At 42.1% G+C, this 22,952-nt stretch overlaps 1 protein-coding gene across 2 annotated transcripts in view; it reads left to right on the forward strand.

The window, feature by feature from the left end:
• Window positions 1-22,952, forward strand: part of TENM1 (teneurin transmembrane protein 1) — a 641,347-nt gene that overhangs the window by 605,843 nt on the left and 12,552 nt on the right. For both annotated transcript variants that reach the window (XM_059680479.1, XM_059680478.1), the window contains one exon: window positions 16,642-16,938. In XM_059680479.1, the coding sequence (XP_059536462.1) occupies window positions 16,642-16,938 (297 nt within the window). The remainder of the gene's footprint in view (window positions 1-16,641; window positions 16,939-22,952) is intronic.

The following is a 22,952-nucleotide window of genomic DNA, read 5'->3' on the forward strand; positions in this document are numbered from 1 at the left end:
GTTATGTTTTTTTATACAAAGTCAGGGTCCCCTCCAAGGTGGAGGAGTCAAACTGCCAGGAAACATGATATCCTGCTTAGCCTGAGCAGGCAAGGGATTTGTTACCTCTGAGCCCTCCTGTACCAGCTCCATTAAATGAAATAAATCACATTAATATCCTGAAATTTCATTTATTTTAAAAATCCATTTTCCTCAACCTGAGTTGTGTTTGAATCATCTTCCTTGCAAAGTACTTTTACATCCAGTCCATGCATCTCCTCATCTGCTGCATCAATCTGTCCCCATAAATACATTTCCCTGGACAATAGGGAAATTAGAATACAGATAACAGTAGAGGCAGTTGTAAAAGAATTGGACATTCATCAAAAACAAACTGGTTTAGGAACTTTATCCAGATTGTACCTTGCCGTGTCTGTGGATAATAATGCCATTATATGAGACATCCCAGCATTGGATCCCAGAGCTCTTTACAAGATTCCTCAAACTGAGATGAGAGATTATAGCAAAACTCCAGAACTACAGTCTCCTTTATATATTATACTAGAGGTCCAGCGCATGAAATTCGTGCATGGGGCGGCGGGGGATGGGGAGGGTCCCCCAGCCCAGCCTGCACCCTCCCACAGTCTGGGACCCCTCGGGGAGTGTATGCCTAAGCCAGCAGTCAGACATCCCTCTCACAGTCCTGGGTTCTCACAGTCTGAGACCCCTCTCTCCTTACCACCCTCCTGCAGCAGAGGCGGGAGAGGCTCCCGCCACCACCACTGCACTCGCCAGTCATGAGCCTGGCTTCTGGCTGAGTGGCACTCCCCCTGTGGGAGTGCACTGACCACCAGGGGGCAGCTCCTGCACTAAGGGTTTGCCCCCTGATGGTCAGTGCACATCATAGTGACCAGTTGTTCTGATGTTCGTCCTATTTGCATATTAGTGTTTTATTATATAGGATATTTTCCAGGAAACTTAGTACTTCAAAACAAAGTCATAAAAATAACTAAGATGATTGTGTTTACACGCAAAATGAAGCAAAGACCAATCTAAAATCCTGACAATTTATTTATTTTTCTGATCACAGATAACTGAGACTGTAGTAAATTGGCTTTTAAATGCAACATGTGAACGTTCATACGTGATCTGAGCTCTGAAATAGGAAACAAGCCCAGTTGAAACACGGGGTCTCAGGCTGACAGATGAGGGGGAATTTGGGAAGCAGCCAAGAGGATCCCAGCACCTCCCTCCATTCTCAGAAAATGTCTTTGCTGTGCCAGGGCACTTCCACTCCACTTTAAGAGATTTCCCTGTGTCTGCTGTTTCTTAAATAGTCAGCCAAAAATAATCCTTGTTCCAAAGAGATTATTTTTGGGTGGCAAATTCTACTCCCCTTCAAAAGAATGAGTAAGATTTTGAGGAAGGACGGGTATGCCCATAATTTTGCACCATTTTCCTCATCTATAAAATGAGGGATATGGGTTGTGTGATCTCTATTACCAGTAGTATTATTATCATTAATCATAATTACAGCAACTAAAATTCACTGAGGTCTTACTATGTGTATCATATTGGACATGGGGAGAATTCTTCCCTCTACCCTCCTTAAGTCCTTATGTCTGAACCAATAATAAAATTGACACAAAACCATATTAGCAGGAAGAAAATTGAATAGGCCAAAAACAGACAAATATCAGCGGTTGTCTATAGATCAATCTAGTATATCTTTATCCTACTATTTGAATGAGTCTCAAATTGGAAGGGCTGAAAGGACTTTTTCTGAAGCAATTAAAACACATACTCCTGGGAAAGACCAAGCAAAGGCTCAGAGGGAAGGCAAAGGACACTTTTCTTTGGAGCTTCACCCTGTACCAACACTTCACAGGCACTTTGATTTCTGATGGCAACACAATCCATGATCCCCAGAGCATCCTCTTCCCTTTTTCCTTTCTGGTCTAAGTATGAACGAAAAGCAAGCCCTTCTCCTTACTTCTCCTTAGCAAAGCTGAAAAAACGTAAAAGAAATCAAGGGCTATATTAAGCATAGATACTTCTTCTATTTAAAAAATGATCAAGTCCAGCTTTTTTGCCCCAGTGTACAGCTCTTTATTTGCCAAACTCAAAGGTCTTATTCAATGTGCAACCTCTCCAAAGAGATGTGTTTTAGCTGGGGGCTATTCCAAAATTTCAACCCTTCCTTTGCCCCTCTTTTCCAGGGTAAGGATTGATGTAATGTAAACTGTTTGGAGTAAGAGTGGAAATAAGGATGGATGGTCCACACTTAGGTCAAGGACTATTATTGCTTTTCAGGCAAACAAGCGCTTGTATGAATGTGGAGCGTTCTCAGCCTTGTTCATGACCCCAGCAGTCAGAGGAAAGCAGCCTAGTCCTGATTCATGCCATAGAAGCTGGCGGTGCATACTAGTAGCACTCAGGAAAGAGGGTGGGAGAGCTCCCCTGGAAAAGCCTTCTCCTTCCCAGCCTTCTCACATGTGGTTTCCACAAGAGACTTGGCGGGGCAGAGGGTGAGGAGAAGGATTCTGTGGCATGTTCAATTCCTTCATCCCTTTCAGCTATTCGTCAAATTTTACATTACCTTCCAAACCTGACTTTGAAACTAGTGTTTCAGCAACATCTGAATATCAGAGAGCATTTTCCAGAAAGAGAAGTATGGTCGCAGAAGTCTTAACAGGCCAAATGAGGACATCAGGCAGAGTTTGGTTCTGCCTGCTTTATAGTGGATTTTGAACAGTGATCCCTGCTTGTGTAGCTGTAACAGCTTTATTAAGAAGTATGATCTTCAGTTGTAAACTTTATCTGTCAGACAAGTAAAACCACAAATTTAGTTGAACTGGAAATCACTTGTTACTTTGGCTCTTTGACTATCATTATAACATGAATTGTAACGGTTACAACCGTCTCTGGGAGTACATGGATATTTTACAGCTATTGTAAATAAACGGTATTACAGTTGGAGGTATGTGGCTATAAAACCACAGGAAAGGTAGTTGAAGAAAGAACACCTGGTCTCATATAGGTTTCCAAGCCCTGCATATGAAAAGAAAGAAAACATGTGCTTCTCTATCACCTTAGAGGTGGTACAGTGGGTTACTATATATTTATGCCCGATGACTCTGTATGCACTGGCTAAAGATGGTTTAAAGAGTCATGATCCCCAATCACTAGTCTTCTGGATAGAATTCATGACATGGAATATTTGCAGAAGTTCAAAATTAAGGGCAAACATCATTAGTACCAGCTTGTTGATGAAGAAACTAAAAACACAGGAGGTTTTAAAAAGCAAAGTGCCACACCCCAATAGAAAAATGGACGAAGGTCATGAGCAGACAATTCATAGAAGACATACATGTGGCCAATAGATATTAAAAAGGGTTCAACCTCACTAGTATTTATTTGTATCACTGTATTTATTTTTATCAAATAAATACAAATTAAACCACAGTAGCATACCATTTTCCCACTCTCACTTTGGGAAAAATTTACTAACAATGATAATATTTGATGTTGGTAAGGATAGAATGAGATAGATCCTCCACTACTAGTTAATGATAGCATAAATTTGCACAACTACTGTGCACTATAAAGTAATATCTCAAATTGCATCAAGAGTCTTTAATATTTTCTTTTCATTTGGCCCAGTAATTACGGTTCTGTACTAAGGAAATATTTACTTACAAAAATGTTCAACAAAATATGAGATATGAAAGGAAAATGGAAAACAAAAACTCTGATTTCCAACATAGGAGAAAAGATAAAAAGATGCTTTTTGTGTAGGGAGATATTATGCAACCATTAAAATCCACATTTTAAGAATATTTAATAACATGAGAGATGCTCAAGATAAAACATTAGCTGAAAAAGTAGAACATAAAACTTTAAATATAATCCTAATTGTCTTCTTTAAATGTATGGACACAGATTATGCAAAGAAAAGTAGGATAAATCGAATGAAATGCCTCAAGCAAACTATTAGCAGTGATTTGCATTAGAAGGTGAGATTATAAGTAATTAATTTCCTTGTATATTTCTATATTTTCCCATTTTTCTGCAATAAAAAAATATTACTTTTATAATCTGTGGTGGGGGTGGGAGATTGAGGAGGTATTTTTAAAGGCAAACTACACAAAATTACTGAGCAAGGTAAGACCAGAGTATGAAATGAGAATGTTGGCTTTATAGTCACACAGGCCACTAAGTTAAAAACTCTTTCTGGATCTCACTTTTATGTGGAATATAAAACACACACAAAAAAAACAGAACTCATAGAAACAGAGAACAGATTGGCATTTGCTGGAGGCAGGAAGGTCAGGGATGGGCAAAATGGATGAAAGGGGTCAAAAGGTACAAACTTTTGGTTATAAAATATGCAAGTCCTGAGGATGTAATGTACAGCATGGTGACTATAGTTAACAATTCTGTATTATGTATTTGAAAGTTGCTAAGAGATCAGATCTTAAAAATCATCACAAGAAAAAGAAGGTTAATCAGACTTTATGGTGATCATTTTGCAATGTATACAAATATTGAATCATTATGTTATACACCTGAAGATAATATAATGTTATATATCAACTAGGGGCCCAGTGCACCAATTTGTGCACCTTGAAAGGAACTGTGGGCCACGAGGCTACGGTGGGCACAAGGGCGAATCTCAGCCCATCCTCCATGCCCCCGCCCGGCCCCTCCCACCATGGCCCCCGGTCCCCTGTCTGCTAGCAACCCCACTCCCACTGTCGCCACTCCCACATGCTGACAGCACCAGCCCCACTGGTACCCGCTGACAGCGTGGAGTGATTGAGGCTGGCGCCAGCAGCGGGTGCAAGAGGTGGCTGCCAGCCCCAATAGCCCCTCAGGAGCAGGGGGAGGTGGAGAAGCCCCGAGGGTTGATCAGGGCCAGAAGCTGCTGCTCACACCCACTGACAGCACCAAGCTATCAGGGCTGGCGCTGGGCGCCGGCAGCGAGTGCGAGCACTGGGTGGGACGGCAGTGCACGGGAGCAAAGAATTTTCAGTAACCACCAGAGGCTCACCCCAATGACAATGACCAGTGCCCCACCTTGGTCTGGCACCCCCCACTCACCTGCTCTACCATCCTACCGCAGCTGATGCCCGCCATGTCTTGCGCTCTGTCACGTGCTGCTGATGCCCACCATGTTCCGCACACACCCCCTGGTGGTCAGCGCACGTCATAGTGACAGGTTGTTCAGTTCTGTCATTCAGTCTATTTGCATATTAGGGTTTTATTATATAGGATTATATCTCAATTTTGAGGTTAAAAAAATTTAAAACTCTTTCTGAACTGAGATTTTGAAATTGGACTCTTGAGACCCCTCGAGGCTTTATGTTTGGGTTTCAGAGACCCCTTGGGATTTTATTACAAACTAGAAGCCTGGTGCATGAAATTCGTGCACTGGGGGGTGTCCCTCAGCCCAGCCTGCACCCTCTCCAATCTGGGACCCCTTGAGGGTAGTGTTCGGGATTGGGCCTAAAAGGGCAGCCAGACATCCCTCTCACAATCCAGGACTGCATATTCCCAACTGCTCACCTGCCTGCCTGCCTAATTGCCCCTAACCGCTTCTGCTTGCCTTCCTGATTACCTCCTAACCACTCCCCTGCCAGCCAGATCGATGCTTAACTGTTCTTCTGCCGGCCCAGTCACCCCCAGCTGCCCTCCCCTGCCAACCCAGTTGCCCCCAACAGCCCTCCCCTGCTAGCCTGGTCCCCCCAATAACTACCCCCCCTGAAAGCTTGGTCCCCCACAATGGCCCTACCCTGCAGGCCCGGTCACCCTCAACTGCCCTCCCCTGAAGGCTCAGTTTCCCCCAACAGCCCTGCCCTGCCAGCCTGGTCCCCCCAAACTGCCCTTCCCTGCAGGCCTGGTCCCCTCTCAACTGGCCTCCCCTGCTGGCCCGGTCATCCCTAACTGCCCTCCCCTGCAGGCCTGGTCCCCCCCAACTGTCCTCCCTTGCAGGCCTAATTGCCCCTAACTGCCTTTCCCTGCTGGCCAGGTCACCCCTAACTGCCCTCTCCTGCCAGCCATCTAGTGGCCATATGGAGGCAGACATCTTTGACCACATGGGGGCGGCCATCTTGTGTGTTTGAGTGATGGTCAGTTTGCATACTGTGCATGACTAATTAACATATCAGGTCTAATTAGCATATCCTTCTCTTATTATTTGTGTTGGAATGATGGTTAATTTGCATACTGGTAATGACTAATTAGCATATCCGGGCTAATTAGCATATCCCTCTCTTATTATATAGGATGATCATGTATGTGCTTATGTGCATTTTTCTGGGGACATGGTGCATGGCTTTCAGATATTTAACCATAAAAATGAACATAGATTTTGGAGAAGATGGCTTCCAACGGGAAGGCAGACTACAGGATGGTGTGTGAGTGAGAGAATGAAAGAAGAGTGTGTGGACATACGGGGAGTGTATATTTGTGGGTTGCCGGGAGCCGGTCCATCCTTGCTGTTTCAAGGGACCTGGCATATATGGCATACGGTTCTTAATATGTTTGCTCACCTTCTTGGCGCTGTGTTTTAACCAAAGTCACCTCTCCGAGAAAGGTTGAATCCCCAGGTAGGGATTTTCCCCTGAAGTTAGGGAGGGAATAAAACCCCTCAACTAAGTGCCAGGTGGGTAATTAATCCCTTTAACTACGAACAATCATGCTTAAACTACATAATCTTTTCTCCCTGGAATGGAGATAAGAAACGCCCTAACCTTTGTAATAGAGATTGATAGGATTGAATCAACTGGTATAAATACAGTTGTAACAAGACAGAAACACTCAGAACTTAGAACAGAATCAAGAAGACAGAACCTACACGGAGCCTAGAGACAGAAGAACTTTGCTGGAGAGAGCATGCCGGAGGATCCTGGAGAGGGACTGGCCTCGGAGCCTAGAGACAGAGCCTAGCGGGAGAACATGGCAAGGGATCCTGGACTGAACCTGACTACAGAGATTGGCAGGAGAACCTGACTGGAACCTGGACACTGAACCTGACTGGAGAGCCTGGACAGAACCTGGCTGGAGAACCTAGCGAGGGAACATGGCTACAGAACCTCGCTGGAGATCCGAAGCAGAACCTCTCTGGAGATCCGGGCTAGAGATCCTGGCTAGGTTGCTGATCAACTGAACGCTGTCTCCGTGTCATTCCTTTTTCGCCGACTCTGTCCACGCCTTTGGGGACCCCTGGACCCGCTGGGGTTGGACCCCGGCAGTGGGTGAGGGACAGCAATACTCCAAAAGACTGTTGGGAGCTGTCAGAATGGGCTCCCCTGACCAAGGGAGCATCCACTGCTGCTGAAATCTCTCCTGGAGCAACTGGCTCTGCTGCGGAGACCGTGCTGTCTTGAAGGGGAGAGTGGCTGTTGTCAAAAGCCTATACGCCCAGGAATCTGCAACCACAACACCCAGGGACCAGCTGTGAAACCCAGGAACACCGGATCTCAAGGAGCGCAAATATGCCGACTCGGTGGAGCTCTGCACCTTCTCACAGAAAGGTCATATTTCACCTAGGGAAAGGAGAGAGAGCTACATAACCAGACACCTGGAGAAGAGAGATCATGGGGAGACAAAGAAACAGCCCACATATGAAAGAAAAGGAGGCATCATCAGAAAAGGAAGTAAATAAAGTGGAGGCAAGCAATATGGAAGAGAAAGAATTCAGAGAAATGGTCATAAAGTCACGGAAAAGAATGGAAAACAAATTCAACAATATGTGTAAAAACCAAGAGGAAATGAAGAAGAAACAAGAAGAAAGGAAACATGACATCGCTGCTATAAACAACTCAATAGAAAGCTTCAATAGTAGATTAGAAGAAGCAGAGGACCGCATCAGTGAGCTAGAAGACAAGGTAGGAAAAAATACCCAAGCACAGCAGCATCTAGAAAAAAAAAAACTTAACAAAAAGGAGGAGAGCCTAAGGGAACTTTGGGGCAACATGAAACGAAACATCTGCATAATAGGGGTACCAGAAGGAAAGGAAACGGAGCAAGGAATAGAAATCCTGTTTGAAGAAATAATGACAGAAAACTTCCCTGATATAGGGAAGAAAAAACTCACACAAATCCAAGAAGCTCACAGAGTCCCAAACAAAATGAACCCCAAAAGGCCAATGCAAAGGCACATTATAATTAAATTGGCAAACACCAATGACAAAGTAAGAATCTTAAAAGCGGCCAGCGAGAGACAGCAAGTTACCTACAAGGATCCCCCATCAGACTGGTGACTGATTTCTCAACAGAAACACATCAGGCCAGAAGGGAATGCAATGAAATATACAAAATCATGCAAAGCAAAGGTCTGAATCCAAGACTACTGTACCTAGCCAGGCTAGCAATCAAAATTGAGGGTGAAATCAGGAGCTTCACAGACAAGAAAGGACTAATGGAGTTTATTACCACCAAACCAGCAATGCAAGAAATGCTAAAGGGAGAAACCAAGATGGCGGCATAGGTAAACACCTGAAATTGCTGCCTTGCACAACCACTTCAAAATTACAGCTAAAAGACAAACCGGACATCATCCAGAACCACAGGAAGGCTGGCTAGTGGAAATTCTATAACTAGAAGGAAAGAGAAAAGCACACTGAGACTCAGAGGAGGTGCGGAAGTGATGTGCAGAGGTAAAGAGGCTCACGCGGAAAGGGCTGGCAACTGAGGACGCAGTTGTCTTTTTCAATCGGGAGGGAGACACAAGCTCCCAACTGCTCTGAACGCCAGTTCTGGGCAAGTCTCTGGGGACCCAGACTCGTATGGGGAGAAACTGGACTGTCTGGCATCAGGCAGAACTCGAGGGCGACTTTCTCTCAGAGGTACTTGCAGCGATTACCAGGGGACACTGAGACCCAGGGCCTCTTAGGGCAGGGCTGAGGATCAGCCATAGCTGTTTGCTCTGCCCTGTTGACTCCCTGAGACCCCGCCCCACCCAAGCTGTGTGCAGAGGCTTTTGCATATGAATGGGCTGGCCCTTTGCAATGTAAAATTACCTAACAAACTGCAGCTGGGTCAGAGAGACCCAGAACATCCAAAAGAAGGCCCATGGACCCACAGCAGCTTGCATTGCTTCACAGCTGGGCCTCTTCTGGGCACCTCCAAACCACAAACAAAGAAGAGGAATTTGCAGATCTCTCCATAGCTACTGCTGGGTAGCCTCAGGCAGAGGCTAAATTAGCACCTCCTTAGAGATCCAAGAGCCAGTTCCCCTAGTGGTCAGACTGGGACCATCCAGATGACAGCTCCTCAGATCCATGAGGGACACACTCAGGGGGTAGACTAGGTGAGCACCAAAGCACCACTGAAGCACGTTTTGCCTCATAAGGGTGTCTCCAGCACAGAAGTTCTCCTGTATACACAGCTGATTCTCACAGCCAATTGGCCTGGAGGTCAATTCCTCCCAGTGATACCAACAACAATCAAGGCTTAACTACAACAAGACTGTGCACAAAGCCCACAAAGGGGTGCACCAAGAGTGTCCACCTCAGGTAATTGGGGAGTCTGAGCCACTGGGCCCTATAGGACACCTAGCACAGAAAGCCACTCTATCAACACAGGGAAGCAGCCAAAATGCAGAGACAAAGAAACAGGTCACAAATGACAGAAATGGAGGAAAGCAAACTACTGGATATAGAGTTCAAAACCACGGTTATAAAGTTTTTCAAGAATTTTCTAGAAACTGCTGATAAATTTAGTGAGACCCTCGAGGATATGAAAAAGGACCAACTAGAAATTAAGCATACACTGACTGAAATAAAAAATAATATACAGAGATCCAACAGCAGACTAAAGGATCACAAGAATCAAATCAAAGATTTGAAATACAAAGAAGCAAAAAACACCCAACTGGAAAAGCAAAAAGAATCAAGAATCCAAAAATATGAAGATGGTGTAAGGAGCCTCTGGGACAACTTCAAGCGTACCAACATCCGAATTATAGGGATGCCAGAAGAAGAGAGAGAGCAAGATATTGAAAACCTATTTGAAGAAATAATGACAGAAAACTTCCCCTACCTGGTGAAAGAAATAGACTCACAAGTCCAAGAAGCGCAGAGAACCCCAAACAAACGGAATCCAAAGAGGACCACACCGAAACACATCATAATTAAAATGCCCAGAGCAAAAGACAAAGAGAGAATCTTAAAAGCAGCAAGAGAAAAACAGTTAGTTACCTACAAGGGAATACCCATACGATTGTCAGCTGATTTCTCAACAGAATCTACGCAGGCCAGAAGGGAGTGGCAAGAAATATTCAAAGTGATGTATAGCAAGAACCTACAACCAAGATTAGTTTACCCAGCAAAGCTATCATTCAGAATTGAAGGTCAGGTAAAGAGCTTCACAGATAAGAAAAAGCTAAAAGAGTTCATCACCACCAAACCAGTATTATATGCAATGCTGAAGGGTATCCTTTAAGAAGAGGGAGAAGAAGAAAAAGGTAAAGATACAAATTATGAACAACAAATACACATCTATCAACAAGTGAATCTAAAAATCAAGTGAATCTAAAAATCAAGTGAATAAATAATCTGATGAACAGAATAAACTGGTGAATATAATAGAATCAGGGGCATAGAAAGGGAGTGGACTGACTATTCTCAGGGGGGAAAGGGGTGTGGGGGTGCGGGAAGAGACTGGACAAAAATCATACACCTATGGATGAGGACAGTGAGGGGATGGGGGTACGGGCAGAGGGTGTGGTGGGAACCGGGTGGAGGGGAGCTAGGGGGAAAAAAGAGGAACAACTGTAATAATCTGAACAATAAAGATTTAATTTTTTTTTAAAAAAAGAAATGCTAAAGGGTCTGCTGTAAAAAGAAGAAATAGGAAGCGAAGAAGGAACACAGGCATAAAGAATAAAAATGGCGACAAACAAGTACCTATAAATAATAAATTTAAACATAAATGGATTAAATACCCCAATAAAAAGCAAAGGGTAGCTGAGTGGATAAGAAAACATGACCCATATATCTGCTGTCTACAGGAAACCCACCTCAGAAAAAAGGACTCAGACAGACTGATGGCGAAGGGATGGAAAAAGGCTTTTCAGGCAAATGAAAATGAAAAAAAAAGCTGGCGTAGCAATACTTATATCTGACAAATTAGACCTCAAAGTGAAGGACATAACAACAGATAAGGAAGGCCACTTTATAATACTAAAGGGAGCAATACAACAAGAAGAAATAACTCTGGTAAACATATATGCACCCAATACAGAAACACCCAAACACATAAAAAAAAAAAAAACTTCTGGAGGATAACAAGAGAGAGATTGACAGCAATACAGTCATAGTAGGGGACTTTAATACCCAGCTATCACCATTAGACAAATCCTCTAAGCAAAAAATCAGCAAAGAAACATCAATCCTAAATGACTCACTAGATCAGATGGAATTAATTGACATCTTCAGAACATTTCACCCCAAAGCTACAGAATATACAGTCTTCTCAAGTGCACATGGCTCATTTTCAAAGATAGACCATGTATTGGGTCACAGGTAAAGTCTCTTCAAATTCAAGAAGATAGAAATCATATCAAACATCTTCTCAGATCACAATGGCATAAAACCAGAAATCAACTACAATAAAAACAATCAAAAAATCAAACACCTGGAGGCTAAATAGCATGCTATTAAACAATGACTGGGTTATCAGAGAGATCAAAGAAGAAATAAAAAGCATCATGGCAACAAACAACAATGAAAATACAACAATCCAAAATCTATGGGACACAGTGAAAGCAGTCTTGAGAGGGAAGTTCATAGCTCTACAAGCCTACCACAAAAAAACAAGCAACAATGGTAATAAATTAGCTAACCCTACAACTCAAAGAGTCAGAAAGAGAGCAACAAGAAAAGCCCAGCGTGAGCAGAAAGAAGGAATAATAAAGATCAAAGCGGAGTTAAATGAAATAGAGACCAAAAAAAAATAAAAATACAAAAGATCAACAAAACCAAGAGCTGGTTCTTTGAAAGGATAAACAAGATTGATGAACCTCTAGCCAGACTCAGCAAGAAGCAAAGAGAGAGGACCCAAATAAATTAAATCAGAAATGAAAGAGGTGAAATAACAACTGATCCCACAGAAATACAAACAATTATGAAAAAATACTATGAACAGCTCTATTCTAACAAAAAGGACAACTTGGATGAAATGGACATATTCTTAGAAAAATACAAGCTCCCAAAACTCAACCAAGAAGAATCAAAAAACCTGAATAGGCCGATAACTACTGAAGAAATTGAAACAGCGATCAAAAATCTTCCAGCAAACAAAAGCCCTGATCTGGACAGCTTTACAGGGGAGTTCTACCAAGCATTCAAAGAAGAACTAAAACTTATCCTCCTCAGACTATTCCAAAAAAATTCAAGAGGGAGGCACAGTTCCAAGCTCTTTCCATGAAGCCAACATTACCCTAATCCCAAAACCAGATAAAGACACCACAAAAAAAGAGAACTACTGCCAATATCCTTGATGAACATAGATGCTAAAATCCTCAACAAAATTCTAGCAAATTGGATTCAGCAACACATTAGAAAGATCATACATCATAACCAAGTGATATTTATTCCAGGGATGCAAGGATGGTACAATACCTGCAAATCAATAAATGTGATACATTACATAAACAAACTGAGAGACAAAAATCACATAATCATACCAATTGAGGCAGAAAAAGCATTTGACAAAATCCAACACCCTTTTCTGATAAAAACTCTCAGCAAAGTGGGAATAGAGGGAACATACCTCAACATAATAAAAGCCGTATATGACAAACCTACAGCCAACATCATACTCAATGGGCAAAAACTAAAACCATTTCCCCTAAGAACAGGAACAAGACAGGGATGCCCACTCTCACCACTCCTGTTCGACATAGTACTAGAAGTACTAGCCATAGCAATCAGACAAGAAGGAGAAATAAAAGGCATCCAAATTGGAAAAGAAGAAGTAAAACTGTCCTTATTTGCAGATGACATGATACTATACATAGAAAACCCCAAAGACTCCATCAAAAAACTACTAGACCTAATAAATGAATTTGGCAATGTAGCAGGATACAAAATTAACACCCAAAAATCTATGGCCTTTTTATACACCAATAGTGAACTTACAGAAAGAGAGATTTAAAAATCCCATTTACCATTGCAACAAAAAAATTAATATATCTAGGAATAAACTTAACCAAGGACGTAAAAGACCTGTACTCAGAAAACTACAGGACATTGAAAAAAGAGATAGAGGAAGACATAAACAAATGGAAGAACATACCATGTTCATGGATTGGTAGAATCAACATCATTAAAATGTCCACACTACCTAAAGCAATCTATAGATTCAATGCAATACCTATTAAAATGCCAATGGCATATTTCAAAGATCTAGAACAAACTCTCCAAAAATTCATCTGGAATAAAACAAAAAAACAAAAAAGACCCCGATCAGTCACAGCTGTCCTGAGAAAGAAGAACAAAGTTGGAGGGATCACAATACCAGACATCAAACTATATTACCAAGCCATGGTTCTCAAAACTGCCTGGTACTGGCACAAGAACAGACATATAGCAAGAACAGACATATAGACCAATAGAACAGAATAGAGAACCCAGAAATTGACCCAAGTCATTATACTCAATTAATATTTGACAAAGGAGGCAAGAGCATACAATGGAGCCAAAATAGCCTCTTTAATAAATGGTGCTAGGAAATTTGGTCAGATACATGAAAAAAAAAATGAAACTAGATCAACAACTTACACCATACACAAAAACAAACTCAAAATGGCTAATGGACTTGAATGTAAGACGGGAAACCATAAAAATCCTACAAGACTCCATAGGCAGCAAAATTGCAGACATATGTTGTAGCAATATCTTTACAGGCACAGATCCTAGGGCAAGAGAGACTAAAGAGAAAATGAACAAATGGGACTACATCAAAACCAAAAGCTTCTGCACAGCAAAAGAAACCATCAACAAAACAAGAAAGCCCACTGCATGGGAGAATATATTTGCCAATGTTACCTCCGATAAGGGTTTAATCTCCAACATTTATAGGGAACTCATACAACTCATCAAAAGGAAGATAAACAATCCAATCAAAAAATAATCAAAATACCTAAATAGGCACTTTTCAAAAGAGGACATTCAAAAAGCCAAGAGACACATGAAAACATGCTCAAAGTCACTAATCATCAAAGAGATGCAAATCAAAACAACAATGCGGTACCATCTCACACCTGTCAGAATGGCTATCATCAACAAATCAACAAATGACAAGTGCTGGAGATGATGCAGAGAAAAAGGAACCCTCTTTCACTGCTGGTGGGAATGCAGACTGGTGCAGCCATTGTGGAAAACAGTATGGTGTTTTCTCAAAAATTTAAAAATGGAACTGCCATTTGACCCAGTAAACCCACTTCTAGGAATATATCCCGAGAAAGCAGAAACACCAGTCAGAAAGGTTATATGCACCCCTATGTTCATAGCAGCACAATTTACAATAGCTAAGATTTGGAAACAGCCTAAATGCCCATCAGCAGATGAGTGGATTAGAAAACTATGGTATATCTACACAATGGAATACTACGCTGCTATAAAAAAGAAAGAATTCTTACCATTTGCAGCAGCATGGATGGAACTGGAGAGCATTATGCTAAGTGAATAAGCCAGGCAGTGAAATAAAAATACCACATGAACTCACTCATTTATGGATAATAAAGAACATTATAACCTGATGAACAAAAAGATAGATACAGAGCAGAGAAGCATCAAACAGACTGTCAAAGTACAGCACGAAGGCTGGGGAGTGTTGGGGGTGGTAAGTAAGAGATCAACCGAAGGACTTGTATGCATGCATATAAGCATAACCAATGGACACAAGACACTGGGGGGGGGGGCGGGTGAGGGCATGTGCTGGGGGGTAGGGGAGGCTAGGGGAAGGTCAATTGGGAAAAAAGGAGACATATGTACTACTATTTGTAATACTTTAAATAATAAAATAATTTTTTAAATGAACATAAAGTTTAGTTAAATAGCTGGTGAATCCATTTATTCCAACTATGGTTAATGTAGTCAAACCCTAATGTTGGTTTTTGTCCCCTAACTCATTAACCTGATATTTAACATTTTGTTTGAGATTGTGTTGACAATTCCTACAGCTATAAACCTAGTACACCAAGCTACAATCACCTTGGAATCTGACACATGGGCCCATTCAAAAGCCCAACTAAAATTAGAAAAGTAATCATTATATTCTAAAAATAACAATTACTAATACTATTTTTACACTTTATCAGGTACCTATATATGTAATCTCATTTAATTCTTAGCACAACTCTTGTTATGAAGTGGTTCTGTCACTGCTATTTCACAAATAAGGAAACTAAGGCCCTGATAGAAGATATGACTGGTGCACAGTCAAGCAGCTAGCTCAGTATCTCCTGACCCCTGGGGCCACTGCTATTTACACTCCTAAAAGTCTCTTCTTTCTTATTCTTACCTCGGTTCCTTGCCTTGGACTTCCTCTACCTGAATTAGAATTCTGTCCCTTGAAAGCTGGGTGAAGGGTACATGGTGACTTTGTACCATTTTTGCAACTTCTTTTGAGTCCTACTTTTTCAAAATAAGTTATACCAGTAACAAAAATAATGATCTGAAGAGTAGAAAAAATCAGGTCAGTTGTCCAGTTGCTTTGAAAACCCAGTAAAAGTTGCCTCTGCTAATTTTTAAACTTTTTCACTAAGTCAGTTAGTTGTTACGTCATCTTTTGTGGAGCTAGCTGAATTTCCTAAGAGTCAGGCACGACTGAGTGCTGTCTTTCATGGAATCCACCCAAGATCCCTTACATCAGGCTTTCTCTAGTACAACATTTTCTCTAGTATAACTTCATGGTTATGAGGTACACAGAAGGAATGCTAGCATGCAGTCAAGCAAGCTGAGAACCAGAACCAAGCCAAAAACTATTTCTAGACTTGGTGTCAAAACTAAATTCTATGCTTTGACTTCATTTAGTGGTGCCTGCCACCTGTGCAAATACTAGGGGACCTACCAACACATTATCTGGTGGCCTCCATGAAAATATTACTGCTTGGGGTCCCATCACTAGGGGGCAACCTAAATTTCCCTATGGTAGAAGTGATATAACTCTAAACCCTGATGAACAAGGAAGAATAAGAAGGGAATCTGTATAAATTAGAGGGGTCAATATATCCCTTCGTTCTGATTTCTAATCACATAAATAATTTACCCTTGTATGTTCTACTTCACTGGTAAAGAGGGAGAAGGAAGACCCACTCCTTAGTAGGTATCTGACTCACATAAGATTATATAATTATTGAAAATTGTGTCCGTAACTTTGAGCCTTAAATTGGGGGAAAACAGCCAACAACCTTATATCAAGGATCTAGCACATGCCAAGAGTTAAGACACAGCCCACCCCTCCAGGATTGTATGGTCTGGTGGGAGAATAAAGACCAGTGCCATCTGAGGAAGGTGAAAGTCATTCAGATTCGAAGGCCAGAGACACTCCATAGTTGGAGAATCAGAAAAAGCTTTGTGATTGTGATTGTGCTAGATAGGGGAACCAAGACAGAGCTTCAAATGAATTTTGCATCTCTTTTTTTTGTAGGCCCATAACAGAAACCTGCTGTCCATAGATTTTGATCACATAACACGCACAGGAAAGATCTATGATGACCATCGGAAATTCACCCTTCGAATTCTTTATGACCAAACTGGACGACCTGTCCTGTGGTCTCCTGTAAGCAGATATAATGAAGTGAACATCACGTATTCACCTTCAGGACTGGTGACATTTATTCAAAGGGGGATGTGGAATGAAAAAATGGAATATGACCAGAGTGGAAAAATAATTTCAAGAACTTGGGCTGATGGGAAAATTTGGAGCTATACCTACTTAGAAAAGGTAAGTATATGGGGAAAATAAACTAGTTATGAGATCTGACTGAAAATATTGAAAGTGGTCCTAATTTCCCACCTTGGTAAGAACTGGCAAGAGAAAAGTCTTTGTTCTGGGTGTGTGTGTGGGTGGGTGGGTGGGTGTGTCCTATAAGAATAAGCTGTTTTGCAACTGAAAACTTTCCCTAACCCCACACTCTGCCACCTACTTCAAATTGAAGTCAGGATAATGGCTTAGCTTTCTCCTCATTTGAGCATATTCAGTCATGCTCTTGAAAATGTATCTTTATTATTATGAAAGCCCATACTGAGGAAAATAGGTAGAAAATTATAAAATTGTGTGTTGATGTATCTTAGCTCTGGAAAAGAGCCTCTTACACAGAGGACGAAGAATTCTAATTGTGTTAGGATAGTCAGTGACATTTTAGTAGTATACATTTGAGGACTAATTTTCACAAGTAATCAACTGTCAGAGGGAATTGTGGCAGTGGGGCTCATTGGTTATAGTCCTTTGTGTACAGCGAGTCTCCAGTAGCATCCATGATAGGAACTTGTGGCCTCTGTTTGGTAGGAATAGACAAGGACTTTAATCCCGCCACCAAAACCATTTGTCAAACATCAGCCGTCACACAGCAAAATACCTTCTAGCCAGATCAGTAGCAGAGGACAATAACAGAAATTGATCTCTATCTGCCATCTCAGTTTCTAATATCCTAAGATAGTGTCTCTTGTTTCCTCAATCTATCCATTCAACTGAAATTACCAGTGCTGAATTAATTTCTGAGAAAATTGAAAAATGCTTTCCCTTGACCAGTCAAGGGTAATGAGCACAAGGTGACCCTAGAAGCTCTTAGAAAAGTTGTAGGAATTCATAGATCACAAGGCAAAATTTTGCTTTTGCACCCAACGATGCCAAGCCTTTCTGATATGCCCCCAGGGTTTCAAACAAAAGTGTGCCAGTGGTTGTATGTCATTATAAAAAATGATTGTACTATTTCCCAGAGTCAATCACTGGGGAATTTGCCAAGTTGGAAATGCCTAGGAGATAAAGCTGGCCCCACTTGGGAGGCAGGATAAAGGAGGGAGTTTTCTGCTGTATCCCCCGTCCTTTTCTGCTGAAGAAATCTATTATATCTATATTCTCTACACTGGGAACATATGAATCTAGTGGGACTTTCCTCTTTTGAATTGCAATAACAAGAATGACTGGCAAAATCATATGACTGATGTCCACAAAGGGCTGAACCTCTTACAAAATTAACCAAATCCAAATATTTGGTGTTATGTTTACATAAGCAAGACATATAATGATGACCTTCATATAAAAAAAGATGCCACTGTAATGGAATATAGGCTGGCTTATTTTTTCAGGAGTGAGGATGGGTTTGCAGTGCTTCTTTCATGGGTCCTACATGTGGCTAGTGCAATAGCTAGCTCTCTTTAGGGAAACTACATGGGTTTAAACTCATAACCCCAACCTCATTAGCACTGTAGTCTGGCCCCTGAGCTAATTGCCTATGGATAGTTGCATCTGGCTCTCAGAAGACTTTCCCTTTAGGCTATCTATGCAATAACAAAAGAGCCTATTGAACACTTACATTTCAGCCCTGCATGCAGTATTAGGCTCAGAAGCAATTTTATTGTTTCTCTTTTCTGAATTAGCTGATTATTTCATCAAACTTACTTGAGTGAAGAATCATGTGAAGCAAACTTCACATAAGTTCTCTTTGCAGAAACTTAGTTGTCAATAATTCTTTCAAAACAAAACAAAGAAAATTATGTGAGACTGTCAGTGTCTTCAGTGGACAAAAATAAGACGTTATTGACATGGAATAATGTATCAAGAACAGCCCGGTGACTTCCAAAGACTAGTTTCTTGACAAGCGAGACAAACCAAATCACTTGTGCCTTTTAGTTTATTTTTGTCCCTTTCTTCATTTCTAATTTGTTCTCTAATTAAAACATAGCCCCTGACTTAAGCAATCCTATTATGCAAAACTCAGAACCTACAAAATACATGGTTCTTTACTTTCTAAAAATTATTTACCATGGCATTGCAGTGTTAGGTGATAACTAATTCACTGAATAGAGATGATGATTAAATGAAATAACTTAATATGAAGCACCCTAGCACATCTTGTCATTCAAAAAAATTAGTTTCTTTCTATTTGAATACTGCATTGTAGTATTTATTTTAAAGTTGATAACTTAAATGCTAGCACTTACTGCTACTTGAAGGTAAATTAACACAGGAAAGTGTGGAAGGGAGGGAAGAAATTAAAGCATCTTTGAAATTGTGATTCTAGGGGGGAAAGGGAAAGAATATTGAATTTATAAAATCCTATTTACATGTAACTTTTTCAATGATGTAATGAGGTTCTCTGTCTTCCTATGCTCATTTCAGTCCTCTCTTGAACATGGCCTTTGCTTGCACATTTTTTCACTATATCTGGGGGAGAGCAAGGACAAAGAGGCTGGCTTTTGTAGTATATTTTAAAGTACAAATTCTCAAACTTTCAAATGTATATTTCTTCTTATACCTCAAAATACCTCTGGTATTACCTCTGTAAATTTGCTTGCCATCCCTATACCATGATATATTTTTAAAGCAATAGCAGATATTTCACCTGAAGATGCAGAAATTTTGTAAAATTTCTTTGACTTCCTCTAGAATAAGTGAAAGTTATACGGATCATTTTTATGCACAGTGGTTTGTAGCCATTAGGAGAAAAATAATTATTTGGGTAATATCTGAAGTTGCTTAAATAATCTCTTCTCTATTAAAAAATCAATTATTGTTTCTTAAATTTTCTGTGTGGTCATTAATTCTCTATTTTGATTTATGAGACTCCTCTGAATTAATTATATTTAGAAGACTTGTGGAGCTAAAATTTTGTATTACAGTAAATGTAAATCTTTCAGCTTCCTGAAATCATTCTTAAGAACTTCATTTCTAAGATGCATTTAAATATATTTTATAATCATTTATTAGATGCTTTAGTCTGATACATTTACACAAAATTGCCTCTTTGGGGTTGAAAATTTCAAAGGCAGCCTGGAGGGAAGATGCAGCCTGTGGCCATGAGCTTTCAGGTGGCCCCACACTGACATCTGGTGGTTATTCGAACTTCTACCATTTCATTTCTATTGTTTAAAGGAGTATTGGTATACAGGCGTGATTGTTCTTTTCCTCTTGTTCTTTTCAATAATCTCTTTAGGACCTCACAATCAATTTTACAAAATAAAAAGTCTTCCACTCTATTGTTTAGACTAATAGGAAATGGCCTTTCATCCTTTAGCAGCACTGTGGGCGTTGTATGGACCCCTAAGCATTGTTTTTGAACAAACATAATAATGCCCACCCAAAGTGAAATAGCAGCCAAGTGAGAGCTAAATGGTATTCTGACAGCACAATGGTTACATTCACGAGATTTCCAATCATGTCATCCACATTCTTTCATTGACAGGGAGCTTTAAAATGGACTAGGGAGTTTTAGAGACAGCGCAGCATCAGCACCACCTAGAACAGGGTCAGGCAGTGGTTGACTGCAGCATGGAGGATATGAGCAGGGGAGAAAAAACGGTGGCGATGTGCAATCAATGTTTGGCAAGGTTGATACAGCTACTGGGAAAGGCATGGCCCTAGCAGGCTGATACTAGATAATGTGTGAAAGCCACATAGTGATTGTCTCTGGCCTGCATCACAGGTGACAGATGTTCTTTGTTTATGGCCAGTTGATAGAAGAGAGTGAAAATGAGCTGGGAAATCTGACTTTTGGCATCGAGGTCATTAAAGACATTTCCCACCAATTCGCCCCAGGTTCTGCTTGGTCAAGGAGGAGGTTCTCCCTTTGTGTCCTCATGTCCACATAGGAGTGCAGTGGGGTTTTCAGAGCTGCAGGTTGTCCACAGGTGGTGAGGTGACAGAGTTTCCACCTGCAGCTCTGTATCCCCTGGTGGAGTACATGATTGAAAAGAAAGGATGAGTGAATGAGCAAATAAATGCTGACTTGGACTTCACAGTACTGACATGTGATTCAAAATCAATAATTCTCAGAAGGTCAGGGAGGATATGTAGTTTCAAAGACTTAGATGTACATTATGTGTTGCTATAATTCATATAAATATTTATGTAATTTATATTTAGAAGATGAAAAGTTACCTATGTTTTCATAACAGAAACTTCAGAAAGTAAGCCTCAACTAAGTCTTTTTGCTTGATAAGGGAATTTTCAAGAAGGGAGAGGTAAAGCTTCCTTGGGGAGTTACATCAGAATTTCTCAGAGTGAGCAATTTTTCTTTTTCTTAAAAGATGAGATTTAAATGCTTTTCAATTAGAAAAAGGGTTGACTCCTCCCAAAAACAGTGCTCTTTTTTATGTCTGGATTCAAGATTAAAATAAGATAAGCCATTATCATTGAAACTAGAGGCCCAGTGCACAAAATTCATGCACAGGAGGGGGTCCCCTCAGCCCAGCCTGAACCCTCTCCAATCTGGGACCCCTCAGGGGATGTCCAACTGCTGGTTTAGGCCCAATCCCTCTCACAATTCTGGACCACTGGCTCCTATTCGCTCACCTGCCTACCTGCCTGGTCGCCCCTAACTGGCCCCCCTGCCGGCCTGGTTGCCTCTAAACAACCCCCCTGCCAACCTGGTCACCCCCAACTGCCCCCCCTGCTGGCCTGGTCTCCCCTCATTGCCCCCCCTGCTGACCATGTTGCCCCCAACTGCCCCCGCTGCTGGCCTGGTCGCTCCCAACTGCATCACCTTCTACCAGCCTGGTCGCCTCTTACTGCCCACCCCTGCTGGCCTGGTCATCCCCGACTGCCCCCCCTGCCAGCCTGGTCACCCCTCACAGGCCCCACCACCCCTCCCCCCGCCAGCCTGGTCACCCCACGCAGCCTGCTGTTCAGTCGTTTGGTCAACCCTCACTAACCTCCCTGCTGGCCTGGTTGTAGGCAGCCATTTTATGAGGTTGTGAGGGTTAATTTGCATATTACCTCTTTATTATATAGGATATCTTATAAAAGCAAAGTATTACATATGCCTCAACAAATAACTATTTCTGAAATACAGATCAGGTTAGGGAGAGAGGGCTTGTATAATCAGAGGATTTTCCACTTTAATGGCATGTTCCCCTAATACAGCTTAAAACATGAATTGCAAAGCAATAATAATAATATTTTATGCAACTTTTCACAAAGACGTCTAGTACATGAAGTCAACCAACACTTTTTGGTGACTATAAATTAACTAGAGGCCCGGTGCACAAAAATTTGTGCACTCGGGGGGAATGGGGGGTCCCTCAGCCCGGCCTGTGCCCTCTCACAGTCTGGGACCACTCGAGAGATAACGACCTGTTGGCTTAGGCCTGCTCCCGGGTGGCAGAGGGCAGGCCCAATCCCTAGGTGCAGCCCCTGGTTGGGCTCAGAGCTGGGCCGATTGTGGGAGTTGGGGTGCCGCCCCTGTCATGCACAGAGCAGGGCAGATCGGGAGGTTGCGATGCCACCCTCAGTCACGCTCAGGGTACGGCTGATTGGGGGGTTGGGGCACCGCCCCCTGTCACACTCAAGGCAGGGTCAATGGGAGGTTGCGGTGCCACCCCCTGTCACACACAGAGCAGGGTCGATCAGGGGGTTGGGGAGCTCCCCCCTGTCACTCACAGAGTAGGACCGATAGGGGAGTTGGGGCACCGCCCCGTCACACACAGAGCAGGGCAGATCAGGGGGTTGGGGTGCCACAACCTGTCACACTCAGGGCAGGGCCGTTGGGGAGGTTATGGCTCTACCCCGTCACACACAGAGCAGGGCCCGTGGGGGGGGGGGGTTGGGGCATCACCCTCTATCACCCATAGAGCAGGGCCAATCAGGGGGTTGGGGCACCGCACCCTGTCACACACAGAGCCACAGGGTGATCAGGGGGTTGGGGAGCTCCCCCCTCTCAGGCACAGAGCAGAGCTGATCAGGAGGTTGGGGCGCCTTCCCCTGACACGAACAGAGCAGGGTCCATAGGGAGGTTGTGG

This window comes from Myotis daubentonii, chromosome X (assembly GCF_963259705.1).
Source record: "Myotis daubentonii chromosome X, mMyoDau2.1, whole genome shotgun sequence".
In the NCBI taxonomy this organism is placed as follows: Eukaryota; Metazoa; Chordata; class Mammalia; order Chiroptera; family Vespertilionidae; genus Myotis; species Myotis daubentonii.